Source organism: Anarhichas minor, unplaced genomic scaffold (genome assembly GCF_050575085.1).
Source record: "Anarhichas minor isolate MPS153535 unplaced genomic scaffold, ASM5057508v1 ptg000056l, whole genome shotgun sequence".
In the NCBI taxonomy this organism is placed as follows: Eukaryota; Metazoa; Chordata; class Actinopteri; order Perciformes; family Anarhichadidae; genus Anarhichas; species Anarhichas minor.
This window is the reverse complement of record NW_027466502.1, coordinates 210,001-222,500: the sequence shown is the minus strand read 5'-3', so window position 1 is coordinate 222,500 and position 12,500 is coordinate 210,001. Positions and strand designations below refer to the sequence as shown.

At 39.1% G+C, this 12,500-nt stretch overlaps 1 protein-coding gene across 1 annotated transcript in view; it reads right to left on the bottom strand.

Moving 5' to 3' along the window:
- The window catches only part of ptpn18 (protein tyrosine phosphatase non-receptor type 18), a 24,746-nt gene that overhangs the window by 11,264 nt on the left and 982 nt on the right, over nt 1–12,500 (bottom strand). Inside the window, exons 2-7 of the mRNA XM_076076367.1 lie at nt 5,603–5,711; nt 4,951–5,027; nt 2,180–2,275; nt 1,994–2,032; nt 1,352–1,420; nt 620–682 (exon numbers count right to left, since the gene is read on the bottom strand). Of these exons, the coding sequence (XP_075932482.1) occupies nt 620–682; nt 1,352–1,420; nt 1,994–2,032; nt 2,180–2,275; nt 4,951–5,027; nt 5,603–5,711 (453 nt within the window). The remainder of the gene's footprint in view (nt 1–619; nt 683–1,351; nt 1,421–1,993; nt 2,033–2,179; nt 2,276–4,950; nt 5,028–5,602; nt 5,712–12,500) is intronic.

The following is a 12,500-nucleotide window of genomic DNA, read 5'->3' as shown; positions in this document are numbered from 1 at the left end:
TAGTTCTGACTTTTTTGTATCTATAAAGACTCAAAACATCTTCATCAGACTAAACTTTGATGGAAACAATATGAAGATCTGAGAGCAAGTGAGAATAAACTCTAATTATCAGATTATTATCAGATTATTATTATTATCATCTGATCTGAATGGTTTTCTCTCTTGTTTATGAGTGAAGAACAAAATAATCATCTTTTCTTTAAATTATTAAAAGAATATATCTGAAACAGATGAAAGCAAAAGTAGTTGTTGTAATACTCATGTTGACCACTAGAGGCAGTAGTGCACCACCTGATGTAGGACTAAAAGCTTCATGTTTTATTCGTTTTAGTTTACAGAACTTTCGAACAAACAATATATATGTAGCTTATGTTTAAAGTTTATCACTAAATTAAAACAGAAAAAAGGACATAGTTAGAGTAGCTTAGCACAAAGACTGGAATCAGGGGGAAACTGTTAGCGTAGGTACATCAAAAGATAAACTCCGTCTGAATCACACAGCTGTGTTGTTAAAACCTGTAATTTATTGTAATCGAATCTAATCTAGTGTATTTTATTTTATTATAATCTAATCTCGTGTATTTTATTATAATCTAATCCAATGTGATGAAGCTGTTACCTGCTGGTAGGAGACAGTCAGAACTCTGACCACCATGTCTTCATCAGGACGTGTCTCCTCCTGCTGGAGACACACAGGAACAACAACAATAATAGAATTTATATATAATATAATATGTAATGTACAATAATAAAATGAATGTGTTGAGTCAGTGATGAAGAACATAAGCTCTGAACATTTACTTCATTACTCAGCACTGTACTGAAGTACAACTTTAAGGTACTTGCACTTTACTTGAGTATTTCAATTTCACACCTTCTAATACTTCTACTCTACTACATCTCACAGGTACATATTGTACTTTTTACTACATTTATCTGACTCTCATGGTTTCATTTTGATAACAAATTATCAATATTTCTCTAAAAATCAAAGATGAGAGAAAAGTCCAGAAAGTGAAAACAGAGAATTATAATTTCTTCTTCTTCTTCTTCTTCTTCTTCTTCTTCTTCTTCTCTTTCGTTATTAATGTCAGGACCTCTAACATTAAGCTGGTGACCCTCTGGAGGGGCCCGACCCCGAGGTTGAGACTCTCTGGATTAAATTATCTGACGTTATATAAAGTTAAAGTACAACAGGAGGCTTCACGAATAACTCATTTATTAAGATATGAGTTAATTTTACTGATAATTATAATATTGTAAAAAATACACAAGAATTAGAAATGATATTGTGTGCGTGTGTGCATGTGCGTGTGCGTGTGTGTGTGTGTGTGTGTGTGTGTGTTCTCACGCTGCAGACAGTAAACGGTCCAAATGAAGCCGGCTGGTGAACTGGAGACCAGTAACACTCACATTTCTTCTGCAGGAAACAAAAAGACGACATTTCATTTGAATACATCTGATTCACCGTTGATAAAGATAAAAACCTTCATTTAATAATATTAATAATAACTTCTCTTCTCCGACGCAGCTGTCAAACCAGATCAAATATGAACCAGGGTTCTGTTACTCGTAGAACTTTGTCTCAAACTGATTTTTGTGTTTATTTTATAAAATGAGAGATTTTATTTCTTTGTTTTCACAGCAGCCAGATTATGAATATATTCATATGAATATTTAGATATTATTTCTCCCAATAAGCCTCATGTGATGTATTTGATCATCAGAGGAACCGGATTCCTTCACAGATCATCCTTCTCACGTTCTGCTGTCGGGATGTTTATTTTATTAAAGTTACAGATTATTTATCTGCAATAAGAAGTGAATGTAAACATAGAAAGTATAAACATGGACACCAAGTATTATTTTGGCTTTCATTATATTAGTTACTATTTTAAATTCTTTAGATTTATATTCATTATAATTGATAATATTTTCATTATTATCGTTATAATTTTTATTTGTATTTTTTATGATTGGTAATATTTTTTACCTTTCCCATTTCTATTTCTCTGGAGGCCATGACTATCACCTGAAACACACAAACATTAGTCAGACCCTCCTTCATCTGATGATGAAAACACTATTTATTAGTTCTCAGTCTCATTCATTAAAAATATTAAATATGTTAAAAACAGACTAATTCCTGGACAGGAATGTTTGATGTTTAGTGTTGGACCTTGACGTTGTTTTCCCAGATCATCCTCCAGAAGTCAATCAGCGTGGAGCCGAGGGGCCCCTGTGAGGCGATATACCTGCAGTCTGATGAGGCCCCCTGGAGGACAAACAGCAGCATTACAACAGCAACAAACGAGTTTATTGCACACTAGCTATAGTAGAGTTTAGTGCACACTAACTAAAGTAGAGTTTAGTGCACACTAGCTATAGTAGAGTTTAGTGCACACTAACTAAAGTAGAGTTTAGTGCACACTAGCTATAGTAGAGTTTAGTGCACACTAACTAAAGTAGAGTTTAGTGCACACTAGCTATAGTAGAGTTTAGTGCACACTAACTAAAGTAGAGTTTAGTGCACACTAGCTATAGTAGAGTTTAGTGCACACTAGCTATAGTAGAGTTTACTGCACACCAGTGGTGAACAGTAACGAAGTAGAAATACTTTGTTACTGTACTTAAGTCGTTTTTTTGGATATCTGTACTTTACTTTACTATTTATATTTCTGATGACTTTTACTTTTACTTCACTACATTTTGCAAAGAAAACTGATACTTTTACTCCGATACATTTCCCCTGAAACCTTCGTTACTCGCTACAAAATCAAATCTATCTTTAGAAACAAAATGAATCATGAGACCAACGTCGGGGACTGTGGTGGAACAGAGACTGCAACAAGCAGGTTTGGTGAATCAGTGGTCCTAGCTTACAAGTTAAATCATTGGTTAATCACGTTAATGCGCAATTGCAAACAAGTGCTCTCAAAGCTGCGGTGTTTTGATTCCCAGTGATGCCCAGGATGCTATATGCTATAGCTAGCGAGCGACTACATGAGCAGAATTCCACTCTACGATGACTGATTTCATGACGGAAGCAGAAATGGAAGCACCTGCTACTCCCGCAACAAACTACGGTGGTGACGAAGACCAACACCCGTGGATCGCTAGCGAGTTAGTGAGCTGAGGAAGTGTTGACAGTTGTGCAGCTATAGTTGGCTAACGTTAGCTATAGCTAGCCACCACACCATAGGATTGACAGGAACAGCGAGAGCGCAGCATTAGGGTTAGCATTAGTGTTAGCATTAGGGTTAGCATTAGGGTTAGCATTAGTGTTAGCATTAGGGTTAGCATTAGCGTTAGCATTAGGGTTAGCATTAGTGTTAGCATTAGGGTTAGCATTAGGGTTAGCATTAGGGAAATCCTTCCCAGCTGTGCGCAAGCTGTGTGTGAAGCTGAACACACCTCTACCTGCCTCAGCGGCCTGTGAAAGGCTGTTTAGCATCGCAGGACTAGTCTTCAGCCCAAGAAGAGCGAGACGGAATTCTCGCAATTTTGAAAACCAACTTCTTTAGAAGATGAACAGGACATTTTTCAGTTTCAAGTAATGACTGTGTTGTTACTTTCGGTGCTGCTTTAGTATTGATCATGTTTTGATATTTGAGTCATTTTGTGGATGATCAGATGGAGTTATGATGGTAGCAGTCGCCCAATTGCAGATTCAGCTTGAGACAAACCTTTGCCTATTGTGTTCAATTCAGGCCCATAGGAGTTTACAAGGCAGGTGTCCTTTCTCACAACACTGACCTGATGCATCAAGTGGATATTTTTTGCTGAACACAATATTATGCATTTGCCCTCTACATCCTCTAGTCGGAATGAGCATACTTATAAACGCACTGTTACAACTCCTTCATAGTGTCATATTGCTTTTCGGAGAATTATGATGATAAGTTCACAGTAGATGCAAAAGTATACTTAAGTACAATATATTATGTTGAACATTGTTGCTCCTTGATGGATCACAGCCAACCCAATTATTTTCAACACAGCTCCATGTCCTTGGTCATGGTGCCACAGCACTTAAAAGAATAAACTTCATAATTCTGACCCTTTGCTTTTTTATTAACAGCATTTACTTGTACTTTTACTTTCAATACTTAAGTACATTTAATATCAGAAAATTACTTTTGATACTTAAGTACAATAAATATCAGATACTTTAAGACTTTTACTCAAGTAGTATTCTAATAGGTGACTTTCACTTTTCCTGGAGTAGTTTTCCAGTAAGGTATCTTTACTTTTACTCAAGTATGACTTTTGGGTACTTTATACACCACTGCTGCACACTAACTAAAGTATAGAGTTTACTGCACACTAACTAAAGTAGAGTTTAGTGTACACTAACTAAAGTATAGAGTTTACTGCACACTAACTAAAGTAGAGTTTAGTGTACACTAACTAAAGTATAGAGTTTACTGCACACTAACTAAAGTAGAGTTTAGTGTACACTAACTAAAGTATAGAGTTTACTGCACACTAACTAAAGTAGAGTTTACTGCACACTAACTAAAGTAGAGTTTACTGCACACTAACTAAAGTAGCGAGTTTACTGCACACTAACTAAAGTAGAGTTTACTGCACACTAACTAAAGTAGAGAGTTTACTGCACACTAACTACAGTAGAGAGTTTACTGCACACTAACTAAAGTAGAGTTTACTGCACACTAACTAAAGTAGCGAGTTTACTTCACACTAACTACAGTAGAGAGTTTACTGCACACTAACTGAAGTAGCGAGTTTACTGCACACTAACTAAAGTAGAGTTTACTGCACACTAACTACAGTAGAGAGTTTACGGCACGATTTGTTTCTGAGAGTGAATAGTGAATGGACTCGATGCTGCTCCTGGTGGCTGAATGTGGAGCTGCAGTGGTTTCCTACCCTTAGGCCTCAGGAGGCAACAATGGGGAGGGAAGGAAGAAAGGAAGCAGCACTCACCTTGATGAAACTGGCGTTGATGTAATCAGAGTCAGAGTCTGACGTCAGTAGAGACAAGACCACCCGGGACTGGTCATCTACACACACACACACACACACACACACACACACACACACACACACACACACACACACACACACACACACACACACACACACACAAAGCATCAGTACACTTTTAAAGACACATTCACAGTTTCTTTAAGTCTGTCTTAGAAACACGTTTCAATAAAAGTGATGGAGAACAAACCTTGTTTTTGTGTAACAATCAGTATTGTGATGCCACAAAGTACTTTTGCTGAAGTACCGCACTTAGGTAAAATTTTAAGATACTTGTACTTTACTCAAGTATTTCCATTTCATGATACTTTATACTTCTCCACTACATCTCAGAAGTACATATTGTACTTTATACTGTACTACACCTCAGAGGTACATATTATACTTTATACTGTACTACATCTCAGAGGTACATGTTGTACTTTGTACTTATAGACCTCATATAAACTTTAGATAAACTGCAGAATGTATTTGTCTGTGGATTTGGTCGTTCATCACTTCCGTTGTCAAGAAGGAATGGATGAAGGGCACAAGGGAGGGAGGAGGTAGGAAGGAAGGAGCTAAGGACACAGAGGAGGTGGTGTGTCCTCACATGGCAGAATGTCTTTGTATCTGTTCTTCTTGATGTTTTCCTTCAGAGCTCCGGCTTCAGTGGTCAAACTCGGATCTCTATTCAACACTGAGGTCTGTGAACGCACCATCTGTAACACACACACACACTACATTTAGAGTTTATAGACAAGGACATTGTCCGAGTGAAGTTGTAATGTCATCATTATTATTTATTATTATTATTATTTCTATGACCAGTAACCAGGTCACCGCTGTACACTGTGGAAACAATACCGGTTGACGCCAGTGGCATTATGGGTAAGAATCATTGAAAAGGAAAGGACCGTAATGTTCAGAAGTGTTGAAACTCACATCGTCATTTCCTCTGTGTGCACACACACACACACACACACACACACACACACACACACACACACACACACACACACACACACAGCTTCCTGTTTCAGCAGTGGTAGAAGCTGCTGGTCAGTCACACGTGTTGCTGGTTGAAAACTCAGGCAGCCAGCGTTCTCTTTGTTTATTCATTTATTTGTTTGTGGGTCAAAGTAACAACGTCGTCTCCCTGTTGGTGCATTCAAGGACAGTCCGACATCTCACAGACCAGAGCCACACGGATCCACACGTTAGAGATGTTTTCTGATGAGTCGTGTTCTTTGTTCCATATTCTAACGTAGTTCATCAACATTGTGTGTTTGTAGCATTGCTGACTCCTCCAGGACTTCATGCTTAGCTAACTAGACACCTCTGGAGACGGACAAACATCACGATTATCTATTTATTAATGTACACTCATTGACACACATCATGTATTTATCCCTTTTTCACTCATTTGAGAATGTTCTCCGTCAACTTTATCTTTCAAAGCAGATGTAGAGTTCAGTTTTAGTTCAGACGGTTATTATTTCACTCATGTTTTATTGTTTGTTTTCTGCCTCACGGGGCTTTTATTTTGGTGGTTTTGTGGCTCTGTTGTGAGATCTGGCTGTTTCATAATATAATCAGATAAGTCGTGAGCTGATATTGTAACTATTCTGTCTTAACGGATCGGTCTGCTGTTATCTCATTGTTCTTCTTCTCGTCAACAAATCTCATATTTGGACTGAAACCAACAGTGTGACTTCCTGTCTGTGTCTCATTGGTTCCTTAACGTAACGACACAGATCTACAGTTTCATCAGTTTCTATCAGACCAACAGCAGCAAACAGAGACTTTGTCAGAGACTGTTGTTAGCAGCGGATGAATCCACATGTGTTGCTCTAGAGAGTATTTATATGTGTGACTGAGTCAGAAGAAACTACAGTGTGATGATGATGATGATGATGATGATGAAGGTGAAGGTGAGGCTTACTGATGAGTTTTAATGGAGCTCTGATCAGGATACTTGTTAGTAGAAACATTCCCCGTTGGTTTGATGTGAACATAAAGAAACATAAAGAATATCAGCAGACTGTGACTTTAAATATAAACCTGAGATCAGGTGTCGACACTCTTCCCTCAATGAGTCATTTCAGGAACAGCGACGAGGAGGAAGTTTCTCTGGTGGGTTAATAATGAACCGACCTGAGAGAGAATGAGGAACTAACCTCAACAGCCCTTCAAACAGACGTCTCACTGAGACCAGCTCACATGTTCATAACCACCCTGATAGTAAAGAGAAGAGTCACTGACACACAGCACCTGTTATGTTATTTAAATTCAGAACTCACACTGTAATGAATTGCTGTAAGTATATCAAAATAATACTACCATAGTCTCTCTTCTCTCTCTCCTCATGTAGGTCACATTTACATGTGTAAAATGTGTGTGTAGTTATTTATCTTTCTTATAAACATGCAGTACCTCTTCAGTTTAAATATTATCTGTCTCACAAAGTCAGCTGTTTGATGACTGAGGACAAGTAATAAACCACAGTAATATTGTATTGTACTTTATACTGTACTACATGTCAGAGGTACATGTTGTACTTTGTACTTATAGACCTCATATAAACTTTAGATAAACTGCAGAATGTATTTTTCTGTGGATTTGGTCGTTCATCACTTCCGTTGTCAAGAGGGAATGGATGAAGGGCACAAGGGAGGGAGGAGGTAGGGAGGAAGGAGCTAAGGACACAGAGAAGGTGGTGTGTCCTCACATGGCTTACATCATCTTACAAAGTCAGCTGTATAAATAATTGACAAGTAATAAACTCCAGCAATATATGTTGTTGTTGTTGTTGGGAATTACATGCAAAAGGAGCAGGAGCTGGTATACACTGCAAAATGAACGTAAAACCGGGTTATTGTACGATCACATACTGTAATCCAATATATGATAAGATACTGTTAAGATAAATTACAGATAGATTAGATGCACCGTGAAATAACAGTAAGTTAATGACAGTATTTTAATGTTATTTGACGGTGGAATTGTTGAGAGTGCAGCCTTCTGAAACATGACAGTTTGTAGGAGATGAGAGATCAGAATAACACGGTGAGGTCTGTCAGGTTTAAGGTCCCTGTGGTGGTTAGACTGAGTAAAAGGTCAATGTGGCTCATTAAAGGCTCGCTTCACTCAAAAGAAACAGAAATATATTTCCTGTCTGTGGTTCGCAAACTGTTTAAGAGAAGCTCAACCGCCAATATAACATGCACACATGTAAACAGATGCTTATCAGCCTCTTAAACTCTAGCCCTATTTTTAGGCCTCTGCTCGAAAATTGCATACCCATACTAAAGACTAAGACTAAGACTAATTCTATAACTACAAGGTCTATTTTAATAATTTTGATGGTATAATACAGGTAAAACTTGTGAGAGACTTGTTGAGATGTGTAAAGATGTGTATATGTTACTGGTTAATAGTGAATGAAGATGCACACAGCTCAAATTGAAAAGTTTCAGGTTCGCCTGAAAAAAAAGCACTTGTATTGAAAATATTTATTTGAAATAATGCAGATTGAAGCCTAACAATACTCCACAGTCATAGCACAACATGAAAACAAGTAAAACATTTTACTTAGATTGAGTGAAGCAGGCCAGTATAAAAGGAGGTCTGAGTACGGAGTTTCAAGCCGAATTCTCATTTTTGGAACCAGCTGTTGCGCTGCTCTATTCTAATTTTTTACATTATATAACTATATATTAACTATATATTCACTTGCTTTATCACTAAGAGTGTTCAATACATCGTAATAAAGCAGTTTGGAATCATTTTCAGCCATTTTCAGCTCTCATGTCTCTCCTCCATAAAATATTCTCCTCTCAGTCCGTGTCTCTTTAAGCCTTTGTAAGGCCTGTGATTGGCGGATTTCATCATGTGACACCTTGTTGAATGCGGAAGAGCCTAACGAAAGCAGTAGGCGCGTTATTTAGAAGATTGACAGCCTTTTATCCACTAAAAATCTCGATATGCTTGGCACAACCCCATGTCTAAATTCATTGGTCTAGCTGACTGAATGTTGGCCATTTCCTCATACAAGCTCCCAGAACCGCCATTTTCACTCACACACCAGTGTAGAAGAGGGACTATTTCCGCTTCATCGGATTTCAATGGATTACCTGCGTTTTTCGGCACGAAAATCACCAAAAGCTACGATGCGTTTCAATTTTTTTGCTGGGGAGCGGTGTGTTGTTAGTTGGCTTTGTTTGTGTAACTTTTGAATGGTTTGACGGAGAGGAACGAGACAGTCGTGAATCGACGCGGGGTCGAGTCCTACTGCTGTTTCATGTATCAATCCGCCATGATAGCTGCCGGCTTTGTGATGAGACATGCAAACGGAGTGCATAGTTCGCCGATTTTGTGACGAAAAATACGTGATATTGTGGTAAATCTTCTAGATATGATATTAGTTCATGCATAATTGTGTTTGCAGTGTGTAAAATGGCTGGTATGATGGTTTTGCCCAGACCTTTGTCGTTAATTCGGTATATAACATGTGTGGAGCATTTTTGATATTTGTCAATGAAAAATTCATTCTACAACACGCTACCACGCTAAACTTTTCTAAAAAGCCCCCCGTGGGGGGCTCTCGGGTCCAGAAGGTTCTATTTATTAAGATATAATAATACCAAGTTGAATGTTTAAAATTACACTTAAAAAAAGTTTAGCTCGTAATGATCTGGTTGTATGTAATTTATTCAAATGTTTTATGTTTGATAAAATGTTATTAAAATGATAACGTTGTCAAACAAATGAATCTAAACCAAGAGGAGAGTCTCAGTCTGTAATGAGTCGTGCTGCTAACCTAAGAATGAGGAGGCTGTGAAGCTCAAGAAGGAGATCTTTAGAGACTTGGTTGGCCCATATGGTCTCAGGAAACAGCAGACCAGGACTGGTTTTGCCAGAAGAGATGCAGCTGCAGGCGATCGCCAAAGCACAAAAACCTGAGAGTTCAGAGATACTATGCAGACAACTTTCGGTTGGCCTCAAAGAAGTTCTGGCAAACCGTTAGACGAATCAGAAAGGAAAAGCCGGGGTCTGGCTCAGGCTGTGATCAGCAGATCCAGACTGGGGATATTGCCAAGTGACGGAAAGAGCACTTTTTAGGAACTCCTGAATCCGATTAACATGTCCTCCATGGAGGAAGCAGAGTTTGAAGACAATCCATATCCATGGAAAAGGTTGTTGAGGTCAAAAGGCATCTCAGCAGCAAGGTCGCCAAGGGGTGGATGAGATTCTCCCTGAGATGCTGAAGGCTCTGGACATTGTTGGACTGTCTTGGCTGACACGTGACTCCAGTGTCTCAATGAGGTTGGGGAATGTGACTGTGGTGTGGCAGACCGGGGTGGTGGTTCCCATTGATAAAAAGGAGGACCTGGAGAGTGTGCTCCAGTTATCAGGGTATCACACGGTTCCAAGTTTATTCCAGGGTGCTTGAAAAGGGAGGCTACGAACGATTGTTCGAACCTCAGATTCAGGAAAAGCAATGTGGATTCTGTCCTGGAACAGTGGACCAGATCTTTAACCGTGGCAGGTCTGTTGGAGGGGGGTCATGAGAGTTTGCCCATCCAGTTTACATGTGTTTTGTGGACTTGGAGAAGGCTTACGAAGGGGATTCCTGTGAGGGGGTACTGCTGGAATACGAGCTATCCAGTCCTTGTATAACTAAAGTGAGAGCTGTGTCCGCTTAATCGGCACAAAGTCAAACCAGCAGCTGTTGGCTTACGCCAGGGTGGTCACTAGTCATGGACAGGATCTCAAGGCACAGCCGGATGTTCTGTTTGTTTTGTTGGCGCTTAAAAGAAGCTCATGCTCAATAAAAGAAAGCTGAACTGAAACGTCTGAAGCAGACTCAAGATTGTCTTTGTCCACTCTGAGAAAAGACGTTGACATATAAGACGATATCATCTGCATATAAATGTTCATATTAAAGTCACATTTTTGTCTCCTACTGTTTCTGGTTTATTTCCTCATTAAAACTGTAAAATTTTCCGTGTCTGTGCTGCTGCGTCTTTTTCCACAAATGATTTGAACCCTAACCTCTTAATCTCGCAGCCGTTTTTGAGGTCTCTGAGCGAAAAAGCATAGCCCTACAAAACTGACCATAGCTCTGTAACTACAAGGTCGATTTTAATAATTGTTGTTGATATAATCAGATCACAACACCTGTGACATAGTTTACATAGGTGATATTGTGAATATGTTGCTGGTTAATATAGAAAATAAGACATAACACAGCTGAAATTGAAAATATTCAGCCTCGCCTGGGAAACATGCACTTTCAGTGATAAAAGCTTATTGAAATAATGCAGCTAGCCCCCTGAAACTTTCCCAAGTCATAGCATAACTGATCAGTAGTTATTAAAAAAAGGTTAAAGTGGAATAAAGTGGAATAAAGTTAAGAATAAGAGGTTTTAGTCAGGCGAGGACATCATTTTCGAACCAGCTGTTGCAGCTCTTACATTGTACTTTTATACACTATATAACTATATATTTCACTTTCTTTATCACTCATATGATTCAATACATCCAAATACAGATAATAGGAATCATATTCATATTCATAACATCATCAGAGCCAGTTTTGGCTGTCATCTGTAGGATTTTCTCATTTCATGTGTGTGTGTGTGGCTGCATGGCAGCCTATCCTCGGTCGATTTCAAAAAACAACCCCTCCTTAGACGCGTCATCGTCTCAGGAAGACCTGTGTCGAGTTTGGTGGCGATCGGCAAAAGATTTCATACAATAAAGTTGCCAGAAGTGACGCGTGTACCCCGGCAGAAATTTCCGGTCGCAGGCAGTCTGACCACTCGCCCAAGCCCCCTTGACCGCTCTTATTCTGGAAACAAGTCGGAAGTCAACAGTATGCAGTTGGCAGCAATGACTACAGCTTTGGAACGGAAATTCCGCGACGTTATTTTCCATATTTTCATAAAACTTGGGCGCATAACCACGATTTGTTTCGGCGAAGTTCAGCATGAAGGTACGTTTGATCGCCCACAACGGTTTAGTGTTTCTACGGATCGTAAAACAGAAGTTAGTTACGTGTTCCGCCACGTGTGCTAATGCTATTACATGCTTTGTATGACTGGGTAGCCGTTAGCATGAGGGTACAAACATTGATTTACTGTACTCATAGCGCCGATTTCTGGCCCGGATTTGGTGCTTTTATGCCACGATATTTATCTGCTTATGTGAGTAGCCTATAGTTGTGTTGGGAGTGTGTTAGAAGTGACTTATATGATGTTGTTGTCCAGACGTTGCTCTTTCATCGAAAAAAAAAAATTAGCGACATACATGCTACTGGCTAATAATCATGCTATTTTCCGCATGTGAGTTTGAGGGGTTCTGAGCCCGAGTGCCCCCAAATTTGGGGGCGTCGTGCTTAAGAGGTGTTCAGAGGAAGATGGTCAGTAAGGACCTGAGCAACGAGTGAGGGAACTCTTCAGCAAACATCAAGATCAGAAGGATTTCACTTCAAACATCCTGAAGAG